General features: G+C 40.2%; 1 protein-coding gene across 1 annotated transcript; it reads left to right on the forward strand.

Moving 5' to 3' along the window:
• Window positions 1-304: 304 nt before the first annotated feature.
• On the forward strand, window positions 305-27,910 carry chtf18 (CTF18, chromosome transmission fidelity factor 18 homolog (S. cerevisiae)). The gene is made up of 22 exons (XM_017717292.1): window positions 305-520; window positions 2,027-2,200; window positions 3,481-3,601; window positions 5,469-5,694; window positions 6,948-7,040; window positions 7,118-7,170; window positions 8,582-8,717; window positions 9,129-9,341; window positions 9,451-9,548; window positions 10,885-11,008; window positions 11,098-11,237; window positions 11,329-11,422; window positions 12,743-12,841; window positions 13,574-13,704; window positions 13,798-13,921; window positions 15,983-16,207; window positions 17,732-17,881; window positions 18,090-18,220; window positions 25,673-25,817; window positions 25,969-26,085; window positions 26,565-26,631; window positions 27,633-27,910. The coding sequence occupies exons 1-22, from the start codon at window positions 433-435 to the stop codon at window positions 27,761-27,763; spliced, it is 2,880 nt and encodes a 959-aa protein (XP_017572781.1). The 5' UTR covers window positions 305-432; the 3' UTR covers window positions 27,764-27,910.
• Window positions 27,911-27,950: the final 40 nt, after the last annotated feature.

Below are 27,950 nucleotides of genomic sequence, written 5' to 3' on the forward strand. Positions count from 1 at the left end.
AAATGGTCGTGTCATGATAATATTAGCCATACGCTGGTAGATTTTGTCTCTCTTACCAGGGTCCGTTTAAAAGGACCGTTTTCAACTTCGTATTGGAACAACGCCACTAAACGTTCATTATAGCTGTCCTCTCCTCACAGTGCCCTACATAGGCTTCATTAACGTCGTTTAGAACACAGCCAGAGCGGGTCGTTTGATGGAAGGCAAAACCGACCAATCAGAAGAGAGAACGTGAGGGCAACTACCCAATCAAGGCGCTCGAACCGGCGGGAGAAAGTTTACAGAATGACCCGGATGTGTACACAACGAACAAAACTTTAGCGCGAAAACCGGAGCTGCTTTACAAATGACACGATATATAGAGACACCGTAGAAAACGTTCATATTAAATATACATTTTTGAACCGCTCCAGAAACAAAATCACCGCCAACATGGACGAATATGATGAAATGTACGGCATCGAGGACGACTTTGAGCAGCAGTTCGCGGACGAGCTGGAGGTGATGGCTGAAATGGACTGTAAGTCCGCTCTCTAGTCCGCTCCGTAGACCAGGCTGAAGGCAGCGTCTTGGTCGAATTCACCCGTTCCGCATTACATTCTGACGCCTGAGGCAAATAAAAAGCTGACTTTAGCTTCTTGCTTTGTAGTTTCCTGACGCCTTGTGTCTCCCCAAACCGAGAAAGCCACACGGGTACAATTAAAACACATCAAAACGTTTTTATTCTGTAGCGTTAAACGAAACGAGGCTCTGTGATCTCTCAGTATGTCTGGGGCAGCTAGGTTAGCTAACTAACTAGTTAACCCAGCTGTTCCTTTGAGCTCTGTGAGAGGGAAACGCCACCAAATGTCTAAAATGTCTGCAGAATCCAGTGGTTGAGACGTGAACAGTCGTTCGGAGGGGTTTGATGTGAAGTGCGCTGTTCTAGCGAAGCCCAGCTGCTCAGATTTCTTGACAGTGTTGGTGATGGGAGAGGGTAACACCTTTGCCTTCTACGCTGTAGTCTGGGGTTCAATCCCCACCAGGGCAAACACCCTACACTATATCAATAAGAGTCCTTGGGCAAGACTCCTAACACGACCTTGGCCTACCTGTGTAAAATGATCAAACTGTAAGTCGCTCTGGATAAGAGCATCAGCCAAATGCCGTAAATGTAGTGGGAAATCTAAAAAAGGAGGTTTTCTTTGGGCACTATTTTGCCTTATAGCATCCTGCCTGTATCCCTCCACCATGAATTGATTTTAAAAGTCATTTCTTTGGCCAAGTCCAAAGAGCAAAACAGCAGTGAATCAGTCTCTCAGGCACCATACAGCACATTTATGATCATTTCATGTAATAGTTTTCTGTGACATAGCTTATAGATGTGCTAAATGCTTCAGATGTCTGGTTCCTATCACCACCATTCTGAGGAAGTCTGGCTCTTTATTGGTGGGTGATGAGGTAAACATGTTATATTGCGATACTTCAAGACATTTTTACAGTACACGATATGCCATGTGATATTAAGTTTTTTGGAGATTTAATAAGTTGGTGTTTGTATGTGGCAGACGTGCCACATATAAAAAAACAAATACTATAATAATAGTAATAATAAACCTATACGAAAAGTGTATTTGATGTTTTACAAACTGAATGAAATCCAGTGAAACAAGACTAATCATACTCACTGTGTAATGAAACCTGTGTTCCCTGGAGTGATGGAGCTCCATCCCCTACCTTTGAGATGAGTTCGAGTGTCCTGGACTGACCAACATCAGTACCTGACCTCACTCTTATGGCTGAATGCAATCAAATCCTCACAGCAGTGTTCCAACATCTAGTGTAAAGCATTCCCAGAGTAGTCAATCCCCATAATAATACTTTCAGGAAGTGTCGGAGAAGTAGGTGTCTCCAAACTTTTGGACTTATAGTGCATATATGATGCAGCTGTATAAAAGCCCTGCATCTACATATAAGTCTAAAATGTTTAGCAGGTCTCACTGCGAAGTTCTCAAGCTGTGTTGTATCCTTTTCTGTTTCCCGTTAGCAATCGAGCCACCTTACCATGGAAAGGTATCAGAGTTCCGCAACAAGAAGTCCGCGCCACAGACGTTTGAAGACGCTCTTATGTCCGGTGACTTGCCATTAAGGAACCCAGCTGCAGACACATCTGCCTTAGACACAGCAACAGCGCCACCGTGTGATGGAGAGGAGTCACTGAGTGAGTTGACTGAGACATATACTGTGTTTACAGCTGATTATGTAATCACTTTATAATGCAGAGGTGGCCAGTGTGACAGTATTGCATGACAAAAAATTGTCCTGCTTAGTTTGGATTTACTGTGGCACAGAATGTAAAATGTTGAGTGGAAAATCTTTGCGTTCATAGTGTTTGGTAGTAGTTAATTTGGTGAACCATGATGTCAAACACGCACAGTAACGTTATCATGGACTCTTTGAAATATCATCCATTCAGTTTAGTTGAACAAATTGCAGTTTTACCAGAGCTGCAGTTCAGCTCAGCTTTCAGGAGCTCTCACTGTGCTGTCAACAGCCACAGCACAGCAGAAGGAAGAGCAGACCGAGGACGTCTTCCAGGTGGAACGAGCCTGATGCAACATATAATGGAAACTAGAAGGAATTAGCATCATTGTTGTGGATGTTTTTTGATCAACAGAAGCTACTGATAAAGTCATTGTTCCTACATTTTGCATTGATGATGGATAATGTGGCACCTATGTAATGATTTTATGATACAGTGCAGTGTGTATATAGATTTTATGTTGGTACAGTACTAGTAGTCCCTTTCTTGCTGTTTTTCTTGTTGGAGCAGCTTCACAGCTCTTGATAAAGACCTCTGCGCTGTATGGCAGGGCCTCCAACTCTAGCCCTAACTGCAAAAAGCCCTGAGTGATGCACACTATCCTTATGTGGACAGTTAGTCTATCATCCCCGTCCCCAGTTCTGTCCCCAGTTCTCTCCCCAGTTCTCTCCCCAGTTTAGTCATATTTAGTTCCACCCACTAGTTAGGACTACCCCAGTGACACAATACCACCAAAGCTAGGAGGGTGAGGGCCAACACAAGCTTCCTCCAAGACGTCAGAAATTCAGAACATGTGAAGAAATTCACATTTTAAGAAATGCAATATTTTGATAAAATGTTAGGTAATTACTGTGATTTATTTTTTTAATAATAATTATATAACCCCAGGAAAAAAGTAATGTACACATGCATGTCATGTCTCTTAAAAATGAATTCATGTTTTTGTATTATTCCACACGCCTACCTACATTCATCGGCCATTTTCTCAGCTGTCAGGTATACTCTGTAGGTCTACATTGCCAGATTCTAGTGGGCTAGATCCTTTAGCCTTTAGAGCTCTAGATGTTGTACACCAAGACTGGCTGGCATGCTGCTTATATTGACAGAAAGATATGCCACTGTTATCTATAGAAAGGATGGGTGTAAGTATAATGTCTAAAATGTTTGTCTCTCTTCAGCCCCGAAGGCAAAGAGGCATAAGCAGGACGTAGCTAAAAAGCTCCAGTTTGATGCCACGCAGGATGATGGCATCACTCCTCCTTCCTCCCCTGAGGTGTATGAGAAGTCAGACAGGAGCAGGTAAAAATGTCTTGCATGTACAGCCTCCCAAAATGTGTATAAACATCAACACTGGCCACGTTTACATGCAGCCTAATAATCCGACTAATAGCTCAGTCAGAATAGAATACATCCATGTAAACACCTCAATCGGAATAGACTAGTCCTGTTGAGGCCATTCAGAATACAGTTTCTATCTGATTGAACGAGGTGGGTAATCCTGTAAATAATCAGTTAAATAGAAGAATAACGTCCGTGTAAACGCCTGAATCCGATTACATTTGCAGTCTGAAAGTTTAAGTATGTTCTGCATGCGCGTCGAGTCATAGTGAAAGTTTATATCCTTCCAAATGGCGGAGCACAAACTGGTCTGCAGAGGAGACGAAGTTCATGCTCTGAGCTTTAAAAGACGGCGGTGGGACGGACGTCCAGCTTACGTGTCTCAGAACACAACGTCTTCCTCTCGGCCTTCTTTAATAAGGACTTGGGAGGTACATTTTTCTGAGTCTGACATTATTTTAAAGCAGTTAAACAGACAAGCACTGCTCACTGCTGCTCATCTCACTCTGACTGGACTTATGTGATGTTCGCCATAATGGTACACTAAACGGTTCTCCACACATGTACGTCATTTTGCAGGATTACTTATAGTGAGCATGTAAAGGGAGATTTTCATCAGATTGTTGAATACAGTGTGTATATAAGCATCTCAGGCCTAGTAATCTTTAATCCAAGTCATTTTATTCCACCAATTGCAATGTCTTTGTAACTATTTGGTGTAATAACTTTCTGTGAGGGAGCTTCTGGAGGCACTAAACTCTTTAGATGTCTGGTTCCCATCACCACCACTGTGAACAGTTCTAGAGTTTTTCTAGAATGGAGAATTTTACATCAAACCACTGTGAGTGACTTTGTTTATAACGTAACCATTTAATTAGCAAAAAGTTTGAAAAATAAGTGCAATTCCTCTTTAATATAGTTTTTCCATTAACTACAGTGCTCCATTCCTCTCTGTAATAAAATATTACAGCTCTGTTTGAGGAACATGTGTTTTTCAGAGTTACCAAATGATGCAGTGAGAGTGTTTTGAGAGTCTATAGGCCTAATTGTGGTTGGTAAATTGTAGTGGGTAACACCTCTGCTTTCTACGCTGTAGACTGGAGTTCAGTTCCCCGCCTGGGTAACCACTCTACACTAAACCAATAAGAGTCCTTGGGCAAGACTCCTAACACTGCCTTCACCTAGCTGTGTAAAATGATCAAATTGTAAGTTGCTCTGGAAAAAAGTGTCTGTCAAATGCCGTAAATGTAAATGTAAATTTGGCACCTGCACTAAAAACCTGCAATTTATAGCTTGGCCACACGGTGGTGTCGAACAGTTTCCTTTTAGTAAAGCATACTTAAAACTTTACAAAACTATCTCAATTTCAAGAGAGAGATTTGTCAAGTTAATCCCATCATTGCTTCATTACTGCTTTATTTCAGTCTCTCATATTAGTGCTTGGTACTTTTGGCAAGTGCTTCTTTTGCGCTGTCAAAGTCGATATGAAATCAAAATGGACCTTTTTTTAACTTTGTTAGGTGATGTTTCTTTTAAAAATATTTTCAAAATTTTGGTAATATCAATGTTCCCAACATATCATCCAACCAACCCACAAAGCTAGCCCAGAGACCCTCCCTTCTGCCGCGTCTCATTCAGAATAAAGTCACTATCTTCACTATCAGTTCTTTCATTGATCATCATTAAACATCATTTCATAGCAAACTGAAGCATTTTATGAGCTGTTAATCTGCCATTGATGTGAAAAACTAACTCTGAAGTTGTGGTATAGAAGGAAAACTCACTGACCTTTTAAAGATCTTGTTTTCCTGTCTGATCTCTTTTGCAGGCCTGCGTTTGCGCTGTCTCTCTCTCCTGATAGGCCACAGGTTGCTATGACAGCCAGCATGTTGGACATCAGTGGCCTGGCTGCGTTACAGGAATCGCCTAAGAGGGTGACCACGACAGCCCGTCATGCACAGAAACGTCCCCCGGTGATGGGGGATTACGTTACTGTCACAGACTCGATGGGCAACAGAGTTTATCTCAGCAAGAAAGAGGAGGAGGATGACAAGGTGCTTATTTCCGCTGGAATAAACAAACATTGATCGCTGTTGTGTGATCAAAATCTCGCATCTCCAAAATGACCACTTTACAGGAGAAGGAAAAACCTACTGTACTTTTAAGTAAGTTTTATGTAAGTCAGTAGAACCAGACTTTTTTGGGTCGTTTCTTTTAGTCCATTCATCATGAAATTTAGTGTAAAGGATAACATGTACGTTCAAGTTATGTCAAAAACTGAAAAAAAAAACGTGGAGATACGAGGTTTTGTTCTGACAGCAGTGATTATATGTAAGCTTATGTAAACATAGTCCCAAAAAGGAATGTTTTATTGTTTTTATTGACTCAGAAATGTTTGTGTCTTATGCAGAGACAATTAACATATTTATAACTTTGCCAAGAGTTTACACCAACTGTTTTAACAAACCTTAATGATTAAAAGAAAGTCCCTAACTAGAGCTGAACAACTTGGAGGAAAAATATCTAATTATGTTATTCTGACCTGTGTTACACTTGCAGGTAACGTCAATTATTTTCTATAAATGAAGTTGCATGCATTCTTTTTTTCAGAAAAAAGACCAGCACAAACTTTTTTTTTCAAGACTCTTTCATAGAAGCTTGAATGCTGAATGTAGTGTGCCAGACTGCCAACTCATAAGGTTGAATTTTCTCAATGAAAACTTAAGACAATGTTAAATAAGGCAGGACTTATTTAAAATTGCAGTTTAAAAAATGGCACTTTTTCAAATTGCGATTTTGCTATAAATCATTCAGCTCTACCACTAACATACGCTAGTGTTCCAAAGTTTGGAGTCAGTATTTTTCAGTGAAATAAAACTTTGACACACATGACGTGTTTTGTTGAAGTGAAAAGAAGTTAACACGTCTTCTACAGAGAACAAATTGATGCTCTTTAAAGTTGTTAAATTTGATGTGTTGGGAATGTGACTTGTTATATTGTGTGTGTGTGTGTGTGTGTGTGTTATATATATATATATATATATATATATATATATATATATATATATATATATATATACACACACACACACACACACACACACACACACACACACACACACGTAATGATGGGCGGGGGGAATCTGGTTCCATTGACTTACATTAAAAGTAAAGTAGGTATTTTCCTTCTGTAATGTTACCATTTTGGAGATACGAGGTTTTCTTCCAACATACAGCGATATATAATGCACATTTTGTTCTTTGTATAGACATATGCACTGATATATATATATGTTTTATATTTCAGGTACCAGATCCACGTTTTTTCCGGAATTCCCAGAGTGCACTGGGACTCCTGGCTGTACCCATAGAGGTCCTCAAAGAGCAAGTTGCAGAAAAAGTAAGACAAACACACATGTGTACACCAGTACTTCTACCCAGACAGCATGTATTCTGATGGCTGTGCTTTGTCTGCAGCGCCACCGGCAGTTGGTGGAGGAATCCCAAAGGCTAACAGAACTTTTGAACAGGTAAGTGTAGCTCACGTAACCGCATGTCTTTTCTTGGTTACAAATCATCTCAGAATGTGTTAGGATCACTCTCAGACCGGCACAGTCACCGCTCCTTTTGGAATCATCCCATATTGTGCTAGGCGTGTAGTCTGCTATCAAACTTCTGACCATCCTTACCAGTCAATTAGGGAAAATCTTTGCTTTGTTAAACTGATGAAAAATAGGAGCTAGGGTTGCAAACCTTAAGGACTTTTCTTGATTGATTGTCATTAACATTAACAAACAGCTATCGATTGATCATTGGCACATGTTAAACAAGAGAGTCCAGTCCGTGATTTTTCAGAAACTCAGTGAGGGTTCCGTTCACTGATTTCCTGTTTTCAGTTGCGCTAGAATTCCTGTAGCAGTAAAATTGGGGAATGAGTTTTGAAGAGCGTCCTTCTGTGTGTTTACAGAAATCAGACATAACATTATGACCACCTCCTTGTTTCTACACTCATTGTCCATTTTATCAGCTCCGCTTACTATATAGCTGCACTTTATAGTTCTACAGTTACAGACTGTAGTCCATCTGTTTCTCTGATACTTTGTTAGCCCCCTTTTACCCTGTTCTTCAGTGGTCAGGACCCCCATGGACCCTCACAGAGCAGGTACTATGTGAATGGTGAATCATTCTCAGCACTGCAGTAACACTGACGTGGTGATGTGTTAGTGTGTGTTGTGCTGGTCTGAGTGGATCAGACACAGCAGTGCTGCTGGAGTTTTTAAACACCTCAGTGTCACAGCTGGACAGAGAATAGTCCACCAAAAATATCCAGCCAACAGTGTCCTGTGGGCAGCGTCCTGTTACCACTGATGAAGGACTAGAGGATGACCAACACAAATTGTGCAGCAGCAGATGAGCTGTGGTCTCTGACTTTCCAAGGTAGGAGTGTCTAATACTTACTACTTGCAAGTCGCTCCGGATAAGAGCGTCTGCTAAATGCTGTAGTGGACAGTGAGCCGGGCTAAAAACTCCCGCTGCACAGATGTGTCTGATCCACTCTTACCAGGACAACACACACTAACACACCACCACATCAGTGTTACTGCAGTGCTGAGAATGATCCACCACCCAAATAGTACCTGCTCTGTGAAGGTCCATGGGGCTCCTGACCACTGAAGAACAGGGTAAAAGGGGGCTAACAAGGTATCAGAGAAACATATGGACTACAGTCTGTAACTGTAGAACTGCAAAGTGCCCCTATGTAGTAAGTGGAGCTGATATGATGGACAATGAGTGTAGAAACAAGGAGGTGGTCAGAATGTTATGACTGATCTGTGAAGCCCTAAAATGAAAAAGGAAGGGATCCTTTTGTATTGACAGTATATGTAGTTGCTGGTTTTATGCTCCAGTGTGCCAGTTTTTTTGTCTTTCCACTGTTTTTAGTGGTATAGATCCAGAGCTTCTAGCAGAAGAGGATACCGGAGAGGATGATGATGGTGCTGTAGATGAAGGCTCCTCCTCTCGTTTATGGGTGGATCGCTTTGCACCGCAGCATTATATGGAGCTCCTGAGCGATGATGTGAGTGATAAGAATGACATTAGACACACTAAGTTGAGTGCAATACAGCAGCAGAAATCAGATAAACAGGTCTATTTCAGATACTCAGCAACTCAACGTGCTTTGAGGCCAGTGTGTGATGATTAAGACATGCATGTGCAAATGCTAAGCTTGTTGGCTACCAGAGCTGGATGATCAAGTTTGGTCATAGTTGGATTTTCCTTCCCCGAGATCAGCAGTAGATGTACAGGAATGTTGCAGCTTGGTACTGCTTTGCTTTCTTCTAAGCTGTATTTGATTTAAAAGGGTTTAATAGGTATGTGTGCATAAATTTTTGATCAGCAGTTGCTGTCAGCTGAAATGTGTTCGAACATCTCTATTGATGTGCGAATGTGTTTAAAGCTGTGCCTGTGTGTCTTTGTGCCTCCACAGTTCACCAATCGTTGCCTGTTGAAATGGCTGAAGCTTTGGGACACTGTTGTTTTCGGCAGGGAGAGGAAGCAACGACCGGCTGCTCCAGAGGTCAGGTCGAATATTCCCAACGCACACAACCAAAATCAAGCTCAGCGCTTCAAAACTAAAAGCCAGATCACTGAAGAGATATTGGAGGCGGAGCTAGACCAGCACAAAAGGCCCAAATATAAGGTATGAAACACAAAAATGCAGTTGTTATATATTTTTTTAGCTACTTTTTTGACACCAACTTTATTTCTCTGTGCCTTTGCTGAGCTGTTCCTCTCTCCTCTCTGTTTAGGTAGCACTCTTGTCTGGCCCTCCTGGATTGGGAAAGACCACGTTAGCGCACATCATCGCCAGACATGCAGGATACAATGTTGTTGAAATCAATGCTAGGTAACAGTTACACACATGCATCGAACTACAGCACTGCACTCCTTTTCTCACTGTGTCCAACAAGCTCACACATAGTAACGTTTACATGGGAATCCCACTCCTTGAGGCAGTCTAGTGCTGTTTATTGAAATAAAATTATTTTATTCATATATGACATGGGTATTTTACAGTTAAAAAATATAGTCAGAAAGTTTGCATTCCGATTTTTAAACTTTCATTTTCATGAAAGTTTAAAAAAATTGAATAATGAAATTTAATATGCTTTATACACCACAGGAGGGCAGTAAAGAAGCCGTGTCATACTTTCCCATTCAGAATTTCTTTGGAGAATCTGTTGAGTCCAGTTTTTCTCAAACTGGTCCTTTGAGAACCCCCAACAGTCCATGTTTTTGCTCCATCTCTATGCGTTGCAAGTTATTATTACTATTATTATTATTATTAAGTGCCGTCAAGTAATTTCTTTCAAGTAATTAAACTTGATTCAAAACTCAGCAGTTAAAATTTGCCTTTAAACAAATTGGCAGTGATTTGTTGGCCGTTTGAATGGTGATGATGCATATAATTCTCTTACTCTCAGCAAAGAAAACATCAGATGTACACAATTTTCCACTTTTCCCAGATGTACTCGATTAGCCAATCCCAGCTGTGGTTCTTTGGATTAGAACTGGAGCGGTAAGCTAAGGCTAGAACTCCGTAGTCGGCCAAATAGCCTAAAGTGTTTCTGGTAATACAGCCCCACAAACTCTTCTGATTTCTTCCACCTGCACCCAGGGCTTCATTAACGAAATTCCGAACGAAATTAGAGAGGAATTCCACTGAGTTTTCAGACTTTCTCTGTAATTAATTTCTAGAGAAACACACTGACTTAGATTGAGCTTATAGGAACCAGATGTCTGTTTAACGCCTCTTAAAACCAATCATTTTTAAATGCGTTCATGGCAGAGAGGTACAGACATGGTGATGTGATGCCAGTGAAAACCCATTTTTCAGATGTGTAACTATTTTGTCAGTAGCATTACATATTTAAATGTAGAAGAAAAATGTAGGTTTACTAGTCATTTTGTATAGTAAATAAAATGGTCATATTTGCTTTGTTGACGTCACAACTCGTGGTTCCTATCACCACCACTGTGAGGAAATCCACAAGTTTCTCTACAGTTTACTGTTTCACATCAAACCACCCTAAATTACTAAAAACTCTTTACATCTCAACAGTTAAATGCATAGAAATGTAGAAAAATTTGTGGAAATAAAATTTAACACATGACCAGCACAGTATCTCTGCCCTTTTGCTATTTACTTGAAATGTTTTTTGTTTTTCTTGTCTACCCTTCAGTGATGACCGCAGTGCAGAGCTCTTCCAGAAACGCATTGACACTGCCACACAGATGAAGTCCGTGCTGGGAGCGAATGAGAAGCCAAACTGCCTTGTGATTGATGAAATCGATGGGGCTCCCTCTGTAAGTCCCACCTTCTGCCTCACTAAGACGCTTGTCTTGTTGCCTGTTTATTACCTCTCACTGTCTGCTACTCCGTCTGATTGGCGCAGGCTGCCATCAACATCCTGCTGGCGACTCTGAATAGGAAGGACAGTCGGGAAGGAGAGGAGTCGAGCTCAAATCCCTTAAAGAAAAAGAAGAAGAAAGAGTCTGTATTGCTTCGGCCAATTATCTGCATCTGCAATGATCTGTAAGCTCCTCCTATCCATCACCTCATCTAAGAGTTTATCATATCAGGTCAAGAGTCAGGTTAAAATTTGATTGGCTGTCTGTCTTAACAGTTATGCTCCTGCTCTGAGGCCCCTGAGGCAGCAGGCATTCCTTTTAACTTTCCCCCCGACGCAGCCCTCCCGCCTTGCGCAAAGACTGGCAGAGGTAATGCTCATATACCACAAGCCCAATTCCAAAGATGTTGGAACACTAAACAAAATGCAGATAAAATAGTGATTACACAGTGACGTGTAAACTGTCATTTACAGGTATTTAACTGAAAACAGCACAAAAGATATATTTAATACGTTGGCGTATCAACTTTATTGATTTTTCCTAATTTGATGCCTGCAGCACATTCCAAGAAAGGTTTGGACAGGGCAATTTGTGGAATGAATCTGTGGAATTAACCTGTTTTGGAACGTACCACAGGTATGCAGGTGAACGGGTAATATGCTGTTATGATTAGATATTAAAGGAGAATTCATAAAAGGCTTAGTCGCCACTTTTTGCGAATAACTGTCTGAGCAAATAGTTTAACAGTTTAAGAATGTTTAACACAATTGCGTGAAATTTGGAGATTTCAGCAGAGAATCCAGAGAAATCCCTGCGCATAAAGGGCAAGGCTGAAAAGCAGTGTTAGTTGTCTGTGTGTCATTTAGACAACATTGCATTAAAAACCAACGTACTTCTGTATTCACCATATGAGCTCGAGAATACTTTGGGATAACCCTTTTCAGAAAAAAAACCTTGCATAGTTAAGACTGCTGTGCAAAGCGGAAGTCATGTATCAACAACATTCAGAAACGCTGCCAGCTTCTCGGGGTTAAACCTTAACGGTGGACTGACACAGTTGTGTGTTTTCTGGACTAAAGAAGAAAGACCCATCCTGACTGTTACGAAGGCAAAGTTTAAAACCCAGCATTACTTGTGATATGTGGGTGTGTTAGTGGGTAACCTGCACATCTGTGAAGACACTCTTAGTGCAAAGGGGTACATATGCATTTTGGAGCAACATATGCTGCCACCTAGACAACGTCTTTTTCAGTGACGTCCCTATTTGTTTAGAAAAAGACCCTGGGATGTTGAGCAGCTGAAGTGTTATATCAAGCGAGAATGGGGGGACAAGATATTACTACAAGTACAACAATGGGGTGTTCTCAGATTACTGAAAGTTAGTGATGAAGGTGAATGTAACTACTTGGTAAACATGGCAGTTTTTGTGGAACATGTTGCAGGCATCAAATTTAGATTAAGCACGTATATTTACAAAAAATGTACAAAAGTTAGCTGAAACATTAAATATGTTGCTTTTGTGCTGCTTTCAGCTGAATACAGAACCAAAAGGATTTGCACATCATTGCTGTCTGTGTGTATGTACATTTTACCTAATGTCCCAACTTGTTTAGAATTGGTTTTGTATTTTGTTTTATGCTACACAGATGCACAGACTGTTACTGTAAATGCAACCTGTCTTTTGTGTAGATTGCACGGCGGCAGGGAATGAAAGCAGACACAGGCACTCTGATGGCCTTGTGTGAGAAAACAGACAATGATATTCGCTCCTGCATCAACACCTTACAGGTGATGTTTGCTTTTTTTTTTTTTTTTTTAATCAATAGCGACCAAAACTAGATTGGCCAAAAACAAATGACCAGTTTGCCAAAACATGTTTGGTGTCTGAAATGTTGTGTGAAAACTTTGAAATTTAGCTTGGGAGCTATAAATAATGGAACCATATCGCTGTTGTCGGGACAAAACCTTTTATCTCCATGTTTGATGTTTTTAGTTTTTGACATAATTTGATAATAACTGTTGCTCTTTACACTGTGTGTAAATTTCATGATGAATGGAGCAAAAGAAACGGGCCAAAATTATTTGGGGAGGGGGATTCTGGTTCCATTGACTCACATTAAAAGTAAAGTATGTTTTTTTTTTTTTTTTTTTCTTCTCCTGTAAAGTTACCATTCTGGAGATGCAAGGTTTTGATCCGACAGCAGCGATATTCCAGTTCAGCATCATGAAAACTGAAATCATCACATACTGGCCTAAAATTGTGTGGTTCCTAGGTTTAAATATTCTTGCTTTTGTGGTTTTTGTCACCATTTGACATACTGCTACTACTGTTTTGTCCATTTTCATAGATCAGTAGTGTCAAACTACATAAGATGTTTTTAATGATGGCAGTAAATTATACAGTGTCAGAAACCAGATAAGTGTTGTTAAAAAGCTACAAAGATATTGTGGTAAAGTTTTAGTGAAAATGGTGTGGTGTAATTTGTATCGTTTACCATAAACACTTCTTTATGCGCGTAGTTTTTACACGGCCGTGGCCAAAAGCAGTTGGATCAGCGTGTCGTGAGTTCTATGTGCGTTGGGTTAAAGGACCAGAACAAGGGACTTTTCTCGTTGTGGCAAGAAATCTTTCAACTTCCTCGACTGAAAAGGTACACATTAATTTGTACATGATATTTCATGATAGAAATATTAACTGGAGTGAAATAGAGTCTTCTGACTCATGTATTTTGCTGGTCTATTAGGAAACGGGTTGGTGGAGATGTATTTGGAGGCCTTGAGGAGGTGGGATTTAAAGAGGGAACTCAAAGACTTCAGCACATCATTCACCTGGCCTCATCCAATGGAGAGCATGAGAAACTTACACAGGTACGTATCACTGCTGTCCAAAGAAAACATTCATCATTTCTGCCTAACTTGAAGCATCTGAAGTAGTCCACTTTATTTCCGAGGCAGTGGACATAAAGGAACAGCCGGTCCTTTGGGTTATGCCTTATTTTAACCTCTTCTTCAAAACCACAGCTTAATGCTCCTCCCTCCATAACACTACACACAAGTTTCATGGACATAAATTCTAATTTAATGTAGTTTTGATTAAAATTGGGGCAAGTTTTCAAATCTGTGAATTGGGTCAAAATGCACTAAATACCAGTTAATCATTATTTAACATCGAAATGAGTTTTGCAGTTATATGTCGCTGTTGCTGGACCAAAACCTCATATCTCCAAAATGACTTTACAGGAGAAGGAAAACAGATCTCAACTTTAAATGCAGGTTAAAGCAACTAGATTTAAGAAGTAATTTTAGAGCTTTTCTGTTTGTCCACTGATCATGAAATTGTTGTAAAGAGGTGCTGACATTTTCAAATTCTTTTTAAAAAAAGAAAAAAAAAGCACATAACGACACAAGTATATTTCCTTTTTTGTGAGTGTGACATGACCATCACTACTGTCATCATTAATATTACTGCTATTGTTAACTAATAATAGCATATAGTAATAATGGGGCAGTCGTGGGCTGGAGGTTAGGGATCCAGCCTCGTGCCCGGAAGGTCGCCGGTTCGATCCCCAGAGCCGACAGCACATGACTGAGGTGTCCTTGAGCAAGACACCTAACCCCCAACTGCTCCCCGGGCACTGCGGATTGGGCTGCCCACCGCTCCGGGCAAGTGTGCTCACTGCCCCCTAGTGTGTGTGTGCTCACTAGTGTGTATGTGGTGTTTCACTTCATGGATGGGTTAAATGCAGAGTTGAAATTTCCCTGTTGTGGGACTAATAAGGGTCACTTAATCTTAATAACGATTAACTCCGTATTATTACTGCTGTAAAGAATCCTGTGGGCGTATCGTCGGCTTAGTGAATAATAGTTCCTGTGATTTATATGCTTGCTAGCTAATAAAATATCGATCACAAAAAAAACAAAAAACAAGCAAGGGTTTGTTCTGACAGAAGAAATATTTTGTTTATCTAGGGCAGTTTCAGTTTGGGCCAGAGGGGGGTGACCAGTGTTCCTTTGCGCATTAAATGGAACATCAGCGGTACCAAAATGTAACTGCGGCACCATTTAAGGTTAACCAGCTAGCCTAAGTGGATAGGCTCAGCCCAGTAAAAGTAGCATTAGGATACATGTTGGAAAACAAAGCGCCTTATGAGACAGAGAGTTCAGTTTAGTAAAATTAATGCCAAAATAAAATGCTAAGGCTTCAGTCTAGTCATCTCTAGTTAATTGTGAATTTGACAATAAATTTGCTTGCATTAACACCTAAAGTCTTCAAACCTGTTGTAACCATTCTAATGTTTAATGAAGAAACTTTTACCCAGTGGTGTTTCAGATGTCACTCTGGCACTTAAGACCCATAAATGGTGATAAAACGTGGGAAATAGATCAATTATTAAAAGTGAGTTAGAATCTAAACATCAAAGGTGATAAGTTGAGGAAAATGTAATAAAAAGAAGCAATAAATGATAATGACAAATAATTTTGCATTTTTTCTATTACAAAATTGTAAATATATTTTAAACAGTAGCTTTTGAAGTGTTCCCTTCAGGTATGTGCCAATACATTCCTCCAACATGGCCGATCTCCGTTTGCATCACCTGCTGAAAAGCATGCAAAAGTTAAGTCTGTTCATGCAAATGAATGGACATCATTCCCTCTGTGACCTACATGTGTTCTCTCTCTCTCTCTCTCTCTCTCTCTCTCCTCTCTCTCTCTCCTCTCTCTCTCCCTCTCTCTCTCCCTCTCTCTCTCTCTCTCTTTCTCTCTCCCTCTCCTCTCTCACTGTCTCTCTCTCTCTCTCTCTCTTCTCTCTCTCTCTGTCTCTCTGTCTTTCTCTCTGTGTCTCTCTCTCTCTCCTCTCTCTCTCCCCTCTCTCTCTCTCTCTCTCTCTCTCTCTCTCTCTCTCTCTCTCTCTCTCTCTCTCTCTCACAGGGCCTCTATGATAATTTCCTTAGTATGAAGCTGAAAGACCCTGGGCTGTTGGGGGTGTGCGCCGGCCTGGACTGGCTCTGTTTTTCAGACCTCATGAATGAGTGGATTTTACACGGACAGAACTACTCGCTCATGCGCTACCTTCCCTTCTTGCCTGCTGCCTTCCATTATTTATTTGCAGCCAACTCTGTGCCGCGCATCAGCTACCCGAACAGCCACTACGAGGTAAGACATTATTGACCTATCCATGCTCCGCCCACAAATATATTCTTCCATAACTACTGTTGTCTCCACATTGTCTGGCCAAAAGAATGCGGTCACCTGACCATCACACCTATATCAGCTTGTTCTACATCCCATTCCAAAACTAAGGGCCCTTCTTTGCAGCTAAAACAGCGTCTACTCTTGTGGAAAGCTTTGCACAAGATTTTGGAATGTGTCAATTTGTGCCCATTCAGTCAAAAGAGCATTTGTGACTGATGTTGAGCAAGGCGACCTGGTTCACACTCGTTCCAGTTCGTCTAAGAGGTGTTCAGAGGGCTCGAGGTCAGGGCTCTGGGCAGGCATCAGTTCCTCCACACCAAACTCGCTTTGTGCACAGGGGCAGTCATCCTCGACCAGGAAAGAGCCTTCATTAAATTGTCGCCACAAAGTTGTCTAAATATACACATTAGTCTTTACTGGAACTAAGGGGCCCAAATCCTGAAAAACGGCCCCAGCCCATTATCCCTCCTCCACCAAACTTTGTTCTTAGTGAATAAAGAGGTCAAGGAGACCATCTACAGTGTACATAGAGTTCTTAGAACAGGGCTGTCAAACTCAACCACTAAAGGGGCTATATTAAATGGATCCCAACCAATCTGTGGACCAGAGAAAAAATGGTTTTATTTCTTTTTTAATTAATGTTGTTATGGCCATCTGGCCCTTTTTTAGCCAAAATATGCAAAAACTTATATAGACCCTTGTAGCAGACCTTGAAATATTACATGAATACTTTTTAAAATGTAATTTTACATTTTAAAATGTAAGTCTCCCCAAGGAGCTCAGTCTTTTAAACCTACCTATTTGCTTGAACTAGACATCTGGCATCCTTTCTTTGCTGTAAGTTCATTAATACTTGGGATCAATCAGTTAGTGTGTGTGGTGTGGAGTTGTGTAGAACTGTGGAATTGAGGTGTAACTGCTGTTGTATAGATTGCGGTTGGGGTAGAAGAGTCAGGGAGCACATTACGTTGCAGTGCATGCTGGGGACTGTAGTGCAGTGCATTGTGAAACAAACGAAAATTAATAGAATATTATTAGGAAATTAAAATATTTTTCTGGGCCAGATAGGATTGTGTAGTGGGCATGGTGTTTGACACATGAGACTTAGAAAATAAAGCATTTATTTATTCTGACCAGTTAAAGTCAAACAGAACTTTTTTTTTTTTTATTTTATCAAACATCCTGATTTGTAAACCGCATAAGACGCTGTGTCAGGGGAACACTTACCACAAAAGAAATTGAACTATAAATTGCTATAAACCCTGCAGTATCCTCTAGCAAAATGCATATTTATACAAGATATTGAGGCATGCTGTAGATTTTATTTTATTGTACCACCAAACTAAACTGTCTGTTGTTCTGAACACCTAACAATCTACTTCTTCCATCCGACGTTGTACAGCTTAGATATGTAGGTTGATGAAATGTTGCATGTGGGATTCTAAAGCTGTTTGGGTAACTTTTACAATTAAACCTTTTTTTTAGGCTCTTACAAAAACTCAGCACACCAAGAATGCAATCATTTCCATGTTGGCTGAGATCCCTCCTGGAATACGGAGTCGAATTTGCCTGAGCACGCTCTGCTTGGACTTCCTCAGCCTTTTGTTGGAACTCATCTGCCCCAGGCTACGACCGGTAACCAACTGCCTGAGAGAGTGCATGTCTGTATGAGTGTTTTTAGGTAGTAAAGATGTGGCGAAGATGTTATCTGGCCTTCGTTCATTCTCTTCTACTGTTACTGTGTATCTTCTTTGGTCTTTATTGCATTTTATTATATTATAACAGAACATTATATCGGTATATAATGTAAGGGTGCGTTTTGTGCATTTGTTTGGTCTTGCAGGTAAATCCTCAGCTGTACAGCGCCAGGGAAAAACAGCAGCTTTGTGAGCTCATAGATACCATGATCAACTATAACCTGACCTACAGACAAGATCGGACACCTGAAGGCCAATATACTTATGTACTTGAGCCGTAAGTAAAAACACAAACTTATGTACCTCTATGCACTATGTGTTACAGAGCAGTGAATTGGCATTTCATGAAAGTAGTCGCTGTCACATTTCGTCAGATTACTCAAATTATACTGCCAAAGCCTTTTAACTACGGATGCAATGATACAATTTTTTCCCTTCTGATAACGATAGAGATACATACACCTCATCATTAAGTTTCGGCTCATACCGAGTACCTATATCAGTACTACCTCTATCTAACCTAACTGTCTTTTATATATATATATATATATATATATATATATATATATATATTATATCATCAGCTGCATGGGTCAGCTGCCGCTGCTGTCAGAAATTGGAATGTGAAATTAAATGTATCACCACTTTTGCAGAGTCACAATAAAAAGTTCTACAGTAAAACATTTTACATTTACTTCATTTGTTAAATATTGTACTCCTAATTAATTATATAATAGTATGTACTAATGATATATGATAAGTAAACAAAAATACTTTTACTTTTTAGCATCTAATATTATATTGTTATATATTTCACATCCCAGTTTCTCAAATCGTTTGTGCGTCCTGTGCACTCGTGCTTCCGTCAGCGAATGTCAGACTTGTTTAGGAAATATCGCAGTCATTTATGCTGACAGGTGGAGCGCCCGAGGTGCGGAATTCCCGGCTTGATTGAAGCAAATGGCTGCAAGACCACATTGCTGTGTGATGCATCTGAACGACAGAGGTGCACTCTGGGCAGCTGGCTAGTGGGCTTAAATTCGCATCTTTTGGCAGTGTGTGTCAGTATTGGCTCAGCTCTACTTTCTTCTGTAGTTGAGGTCTTATGACGTTGATTGCACAAGAGTGTTAGCTTTCTTGTAGCAATAGGCAGATTTCAGTTCCTTAACAACTTCATCATTTCCAGTGCCCCATTAGCTGTGTTTACATGGAAGGATTTTCGCCAGTCTTGATTAAATACATTCTGGTTATAGATCAAGACTGAGGTGTTCATATGCTCTCTCAACAATTTGACGGACAACCTCAGTTTACATGCACACTACAAGTAATCAGATCCGAAATTATGCGCATACATAGAGAACTACTTATTGTAGACTTTACCATGAAAACAAGCATCACATGAGTCCAGTCAGAGTGAGATGAGCAGCAGTGAGCAGTGCTTGTGTTTGTAATAACTTTAAAATGATGTCAGACTCAGGAAAACATCCTTCACATGTCCTTGTTAAAGAAGGCAGAGAGGAAGATGTTGTGTTTTGAGACACATAAACCGGACGTCCGTCCCACTGCCGTCTTTTAAAGCTCAGCGTAAGCTTCTTCTCCTCTGCATACCAGTTTCTGCTCCGCCATGTTGAACATTCTAAACTTTTATGACACGGTACACATGCAGAACGAACTTAAACTTTCCAGTTGGGAATTGCGATACAGGCGTTTACATAGTTATTATTCTTCTATTTACTGGATTATTTACAGGATTACTCACCTCGTGAGTTAGAAATTGTGTTCCGAATGGCCTCAATCAGACCAGTGTTTTCCGATTGAGGTGTTTACATGAACATATTTTATTCCGATTGAGCTATTAGTTGCATTATTAATGGATGATTAGGCTGCATTAAAACGTGGCTAATGACATTTGAAGGAGGAAATAAAGGTTTATCACATGGCCATTAATTTTTCCCATAGAGAAAAACAGTGCCGTAATTTCATATTTTGCTTGTTTAATCCAATTTATTAAAAAAGTCTGATTACTTGATTAAACTTGAAAATAATTGTTGGATTATGTAATTATTACTATAATCGATAGTCACATTCAAAGTGCAATGCCATTTGCTCTTTGCAGGGGAAGGAAGTCGCACCAAATTAGATGAGTGACAGGTGGGATGCTTTCTATGCTAGAGGTATTCACGGTGCGCCCTGTGTGATTGTGGTACTTTGTTTGCTTTGTTTATTGAGTGAAATATGCAGGGATTTTGAAAAGTAACCACAATTATACTTAATTTAAAGAAGATAACAGCTGCTATTTCTGTTGGCATCTATAATCAGAAATATGATGTGTATTTAACAGGTGGTCCATAGATGACTATTGCACTACCAAGTGAGTCTCTTCCAAACACTAAAAATACAGCAGGATTAAATTTAGGCATAGGATTAGGATCAGGATTAGGTTCTAAGTCAAAGTACCACCAGGAAGTAAATCAATTAGATCAAGCTTAAAGCACAGAAATGCACTCTGACTATAGGCAATTCAGAGGTCAGCACTACAGTCGGGACAGATTGGTTTGATGTGAAATGGTTTATTGTAGAGAAACTTACCGTCTCTGTACAACGGTGCCGAAAGGAACCAGAGGTCGAAGTCAACAATGAAAATCTACCCGTTTTATTTACTATCCAAGGCCACTGTTGAACCAACATTGATAGCAAGGATTTTTATATATATATGGCATTGATTATAGCAAAATAGTGGTAAACCAGTCGTTTAACCTTGATGTGTTAAATACAAGGACCGTGAGCCAAGTCAGGCCAGTGACAGTCCTATTCAGAATAAAAAAACAGCTGACCTGTGGATCTGCTGAGATTTGTTAGTATGGCTCTTCTAGCGCACTGAAGAAAACTTTATCTCCAAAACGGTAACTTTACAGGAGAAGAAGAAAACCTAGTTTACTTTTAATGTAAGTCAGTGGAGCCAGACTTTTTTCCAAGTCATTTTTGGCCATTTCTTTTGGTCCATTCATCATGAAATTTACACAAAATGTAAAGGGCAACATGCATTTTCAAATGATGTCAAAAACGGAAAAATGGGTGGTTGACACCACTGGTCTAACCCTATGTCCCAGGCTATAGGAAGCAAATAGGTATGTTTTGTGTAACATATTCCTGTGAGAGCATCATGCATACTGTAAAAAATAACAAGAATTGTTTACTTAGAAAAAAAAAGTAGTAAAGTTTGATTGAAGAATTTATTCAATTCCTTCAGGAGAACACTTGATTTAACATGATGATGTATTTATTACAACAAACATGTTGGGATACATAAAATCACTACTTATTATACTAAAAATATGTATGTATTCCAATATTCGTGTTGACTGCCCAGTTAAATAGCTTCAAAACTAATTGCACATCTAATTGTACTGTAGCTTTAAAGTCTTTGGCTGTCTGGTTCCTATCACCACCACTGTGAACAGCTGAGTTGGTGTTACTCCAGAATGGCGTGTTTCATGGCAAACCTCTCTGAATGACACTGTCTTTACCATTTAGTTATGTAGAAATAAAATTGGTGGCATTCCCTTTCTATTTTGTTTGGGGAGGGCTTTGGTTTAGCATATAATCTACACTGACCACTGAAGTGGTGATGGTGTGTTAGTGTGTGTTGTGCTTGTCTGAGTGGATCAGACACAGCAGTGCTGCTGGAGTTTTTAAGCACTGTGTCCACTCACTGTCCACTCTATTAGACACTCCTACCTTGTCAGTCCACCTTGGAGATGTAAAGTCAGAGGCAATAGCTCATCTGCTGCTGCACAGTTTGTGTTGGTCATCCACTAGTGCTTCATCAGTGGTCACAGGACGCTGTTGGCTGGATATGTTTTGTTAGTGGACTATTCTCAGTCCAGCAGTGACACTGAGGTGTTTAAAAACTCCAGCAGCACTGCTGCGTCTGATCCACTAACATCCAACACATACTAACACACCACCACCACGTCAGTGTTACTGCAGTGCTGAGAATGATCCACCACCAATATAGTACCTCCTCTGTGAGGGTCCATTAGGGTCCTGACCACTGAAGAACAGGGTAAAAGGGGGCTAACAGAGTATCAGAGAAACAGATGGACTACAGTCTGTAACTGTAGAACTACAAAGTGCAGCTATACAGTAAGTAGAGCTGGTAAAATGGACAATGAGCGCAGAAACAAGGAGGTGGTCATAATGTTATGCCTGATCGGTGTATTTTTCGCCCCAAGGTCATGCCTGATTTCTTCGAATGTTTGGCTAACTCTTTTTAGAGCTTTGCTTTCCCAAACACGGTCCTACTTAGGTAGTGGCTGTTTGTGGATGAGCTGGTAGATTACGTTAACCTGAGCACATGCATGACCACGTTTTGGTTTAAAACAATTCACCTGTGCTGTATGGTGTGAAAGAGATTATGTTGTACTACAGATTAGAGTGCGCTCTCTCTCTCTCTCTCTCTCTCTCTCTCTCTCGCTCTCGCTCTCGCTCTCGCTCTCTCTCTCTCTCTCTCTCTCTCTCTCACCCCCCTCTCTCTCTCTCTCTCACCCCCATTTTCATCGATTCGGTCACGTGGGACGCAGGAACTTCTCCGCTAGATGCTTGGTTTCCGATGGACGAGTTCTTACAGCTGTTGTTGGGAAATGTTCTTTCTTGAAGATGTATTGCTGCACTCCTGGACTTTTTATGTAAAGGAGCCAAAGGAAGAAAGCTGTGAAAGGAACACAAACAGATGGAAGTGCTTGAATAGGAGAGCTGGTCCCTAAAGTGGAATGGAGGATCCAAACTCGTACGCTCTGTTTGCATTGCCTTGATGGTGTTTGTGTTGGTTAACTTGTGGGTGTCTCAGTGTGTTCTGGTTTGGTGGTGTTGTGTTCATATGTTGCAGCATGTCCAATACATTTCTATGCGGAATTATGATATATGTCAATATTTTGGTACTAAGAATACCACTGAAAACGTATTTGAGTGGTTTAAAGTTAGTTTATCAGTTGTTATTAGTCCAGGACATAGATACCTTGAAAACCATTAAAACGCATAAAAACCTATCGCTTGCCAAATAGTGAGGCCACATTCATCTATACTGTTAAACCTCAGATCTTGCATTCTCCATCAGTCAGTTTCATATTAATATCAATATACATATTAATCAGATATACGGTCACTGTTGCCCTTTCATTGTTTATGTGTTACAAATAATAAGGATTTTAAAATTATTTTAATTCCTAAACAAGGCTAGTCTTCTTGTAAAGTGGGACAGGTTCTGATTTTGGGCTGCGCAGATGGGATAGGCCATATGACAATATTTATTATCTATTTGTGCTTTTCAGAATTTGTGTGCTTCAAGTACATTGATCCGCTACAGGTTTCATTACACAGAGGGCTTAAATTGGTCCTGTTGAATTTGATTTAGTACAGCACAAATGCTAAAGGCCAAAGAAAAGTTGTTGCACTTGTAGTTTTTGATAATGTTAAATAGTCTCTGTCACAATATTGTGATATGTTTTTGCCACATTGCCTGCTTCTGTGCCCCAATTTGGCATTTTGGGCTGTTTTTTGGCCATTTTTTGTCAATACTGGTCATTTTAATTCTTTTCGAATGAGGGCACCAAAAAAAATGTAATACCACAACATTTTTTCATGATACACTGTGTTTATTGCAATATTTACACTTTTTCTAGGTCTGGGGTCAGCAGCATGTAGCTCCAGACATGAAGCACTCTTTTACTCTCCTGCTGCGGCTCCACAGCAAAATTAGATATTTAGGTAAAAATAAAGCAGAATGAAGCTCTGTTCAACAGTTTTAACAATAAATGGTCTTAAACGTTGGAGTATAACTGCTGATTCACCCTTTAACCCTGAAAATCAGCGCAGATTACAATCTTGCCTACTTGGTAGCTAACGAAATAGCAGTGAGAAAGATTTCAGACGAACATTGATCATTTGGAGATGAATGGACTTGTTTGCATTTCTAATCACTCCAGCTGGTTTCCTCATACCTTTAATATGCAACAAGAAACTGTTGCGAAGCTAAAATCTTGTTCAAATTCTGAGCAGTTACATTCTGCATCCATTCAAGGTGGAACTGGAAAATTTGAAAAAGAATTGGGCAAATGAGAAGCGACTTCAGCCTCATGAAAAGTCAAACGCTGAGACATTTTTAAAGAAACTTTTGAAGAAAGGTTTCCTGAGATGTGAGAAAATCGGTTATCGCTGAGCTAAATCTTAAAGCAGAGCAGAATAAGTGTTTTATTTTTTTAGTCTATACTAGTACATCAGCACATACTGAGACATATTTCCAGCCAAGTTGGTAAAATGGACATAAAATGTTGTGGCTTCCAACGTGGTTTGATTTTTGTTGAGAGGACAAAATGGCTCTTTTTTACTTTGGGGTTGTTGACCCCTGTTCTTGAGTTTGATAGGTCGAACAGGCACAACCAAAAATGTGGTAGGAGATTTTTAATTCAGTCTATTAGTATACATCCCTATATTCTGTTTAACAGCACCAGTTATGCTGTCATGTTATTGGATGCTCTCTTAGTGGTTGGGATTTGAGCTCGCAGTCTCCGGACCAAGGGGGTGAAACCTTGGACAGCTATTGGGGGACCTTGTTAAAATTCTTTTTGATGAAATGTGCATCTTCGATATGCCTACAAAAGCTCATTTTGATGATAATATTGTCATATTGCCCACCTCTAGTTCACACTATGGCAAATATGTGAAGTGCAGTGTGTACTGCATATATGAAATGCAGTGACAGGACAGGTTAGCAAAGCAGGCTGTTTATACATTATCTATAGTTTGTGAAACTGTTCTCTCTGGTTTTCTGTAGAACTGTACAGCATTCGTCCCTGCAGGCCCGTTGTGAGCAAACGCTGGTAACATCCGATTGGGGAATTCCGCTGCTCATCGCTCTGTTGCTTCTCCTGCTTGTTTACGCTTTCCTCTATCTGCCTGCCCTCTCACATCGAGCGCAGCTTCAGGAAGCTCTCATCAATCACACGGATGCTTTCAGTGTGACGACGGACAAGCTTGACTGAAACGTGACTCGCAAACGTTCTGCCAACCATCACTCAGTTGGGTCAAGGAGCAAATTTAGTACTGTTTCAGTATATGTTCACAGTATCAGTGCCCATATGCTGTGTTCATGAAGAACCCAACAGTTTCATCAGTTCCACCAAAAAAAACTAGTCTCAGTTTCACAACCGCACAGCTGTGATTGCTTCAGGAGCCCGGTACAAGCGGGATACAGAAAGGACTATTTAAAGCCACCGTTTAATTCCTTTTGTTAAACACATTTTTAAATTTAGCTTGAAAACCCAAGCAGGATCCCTGCATTTTTCCAGCAGCCCTGCTGATGTCCTTCCTTCCAAGGGTAATGACATGCAAGCATCATTGCTGGACTTTTAAGGAAGCACAAGACTTTATGGATTTACAGTGGAGATCCTAGTAAATCTGCATTACCTCGAGAACTTCCCTTCGGGAGAACTGTATTTATTCCTTTGATCAGCACTGCTGATGGATTTTCGCAAGGTGAAAACACTTTCCTTAACAGAGTCACAGCCCTCATGACTAATCCCTTAATTTTCCTCCAGGATCAATAAAGTTCTTTCTCTTGTGCTTGGTAGCGGTGCAGGCCTACCCTGTGGGGGAAAAAGTAAATAAAAAATCAGTCTGTGCGTTGGTGTTGGTCTGATGGTTAGTTGTGTGTGTATGTGTGTTTGTGCAGACATGTGGAGGATGTGGTGCGTTTTCCTGGTCTGCCCCCGCGGAAGCAGCTGACTTATCAGGTGAAGCAGCTCATAGCCAGGGAGACGGAGCTAGAGAAGATGAGGAGGGTCGAGCAAGCCCACCAGAAACGCAACCCTCAGAGGGTAAGACACTTTAGGCACACAGTATCCTCAATTCCCAAAATAAAATCAGTGGCTACCTGTGACTATTAGAGCTAGGCCTTTAAATGTGGGCAGCATAGAACACACAAACTCCACAAGCCTAAATAAATGAATTTTTTTTTCCCTTTTTTAGACAGAGGCAGTCAAGGGGGAGCAACAGGTGAAGAAGTCAGACACAAAGAAGCAGACGAGCAGGAATCACCAGCAACGACTGGAGAACATAGTCAAACAGACTGTGGTGGAGAGCAAGGTGAGTGATCTGCACCAAACTGCATTATAAACCACAGCAGCCATGCCGCATTAATTGATGATTTATTATACCACAAATCTGCAACCTGCATCCTCGTTGTTCTTTTAGACTTTGTCTTGGCCACCAGTTCTAAATATGCTGCCAAAGCTTTTCCCACTTGTGAAAACAAGGGAAATCCTTGTGTGTTGATTGCGTTGCTATTGTTAGCTAGTGTTTTGCCGTAAACAAAATGCGTCTCAATCCTTCTAAAAATCCCATTAAACCACCTGAAATCCTCTACACACTGCTGCTTTAAATTATTACCCACTACAAATCCTCACCCCTTGACCATAAATACATGTAAGCTTTGTGCCTGAAGGTCTAAACCTGGGATTAATTGGGTTAATAGAGGATCAGTGTAGAAGCATCAACTGGATGTTTTGATGTGGGGTTATGTTGATGTACATGACAGTTTTTGTCTTTTCCTGTTGTTTTTACAGCCTGAATTGGATTTCTTTGGACGAGCCATTGTTCCGAAAGAGAAGCCTGCAGTCACCCCAGCAACAGGTTGGCTAGCACTCTCTCTACTGTACTTATTTGTTTTCCAGCACATTTTCTTTGCATAAACATATGTATGACAATGTTTTTATAAGGCTGTCAAATAATTAGTCACTATTTTGTCTTATTTGCTCAAGTTTGAGCCTAAAGAAAGATGTTTTCCCATTTAAGTGCGTTAGAGCTGGGCGATATAGCAAAAATGCAATATCCCAATTTAATGCTCTCTCTGTATTTGAACAGTCGAGAAGTGGTTTTAACTACTGATGTCCACCATATGCCCAGAAAAGCATATTGAGATGTATTGTGATGTAATTTATCACAATAATGATATATTGTCATATTACTCTGTTCTGCAGTGCCTTATATAAGCTTCAATGTAAACAGATTAAGCTTTCAGAATGTATTTATTACTTTGAATAATTCAGTAACAATAACCTTTTTATCACGTGAAAGTTTGACCATGAAAAATCACATTTCCATTTGGATGAACACAGTGTCCAGGTTTCACCACTGACATTCAGTGAGGGCAACAGTGGTTGCACGTTCCAACCAATGAGTGTACATATCATACCATATACCATCAATAGTTTCAACTTATTTATGACTGGATATTTTATCTAGTGGAAGCTCTCAAGGGGAACTACAGCTTTCCACTTTATTTTTGTGTTTTGTTAGTTATAATAATCTCCCATAATCTCCTGCAAGCACTGTCCAGTGTAGCCTGCTGAAGGCATTGGTTTAAAAGACATTCTAAAAGCTGTTTTTGAAGAAGAGGGCTATGGGTTCTATCAAAGCAACATACAGTGTGCGACTAGCTGGACATCAGTGTGCATTATAACTAATGGTTATAGGAGGATGTATTGATATATGGAGGATAAACAGCATTAAAAACAATTAGCAATATTAATAATGTAACACGTGTTAACATTGTCAGCTCAATGTTTCTTATTATCACTTATTCATTGTTTATTTTTTTCTCCATAACTCTTTCATTTCTCTTACTTGTCTAGGTGAAGATGGTAAAGTGAACGGGACCTTGCAGATTGGTAAAGCTGTGGGAAACAGTGATGTGTGGTTTAGGTTTAATGAGGGCGTGTCCAATGCAGTGCGTCGGAATGTGTACATTAGGGAGTTACTCTGAGCATTCTAACTAGGATATGAGGAAAGATGGATATTGTTGGAACATGACCCAGGCTGATAAGGCTGACCCATAATCTTGAGTAATAAACTGTATTGTTTCATAAAAATCTCCAGCAAATTCTGTGAATAAATATTTGTTAAGACTTATTATTCATTCTGCTGTTTGCTTAAAACATCTTACAGTGTAA

Source organism: Pygocentrus nattereri, chromosome 12, assembly GCF_015220715.1.
Source record: "Pygocentrus nattereri isolate fPygNat1 chromosome 12, fPygNat1.pri, whole genome shotgun sequence".
NCBI classification, from domain to species: Eukaryota; Metazoa; Chordata; class Actinopteri; order Characiformes; family Serrasalmidae; genus Pygocentrus; species Pygocentrus nattereri.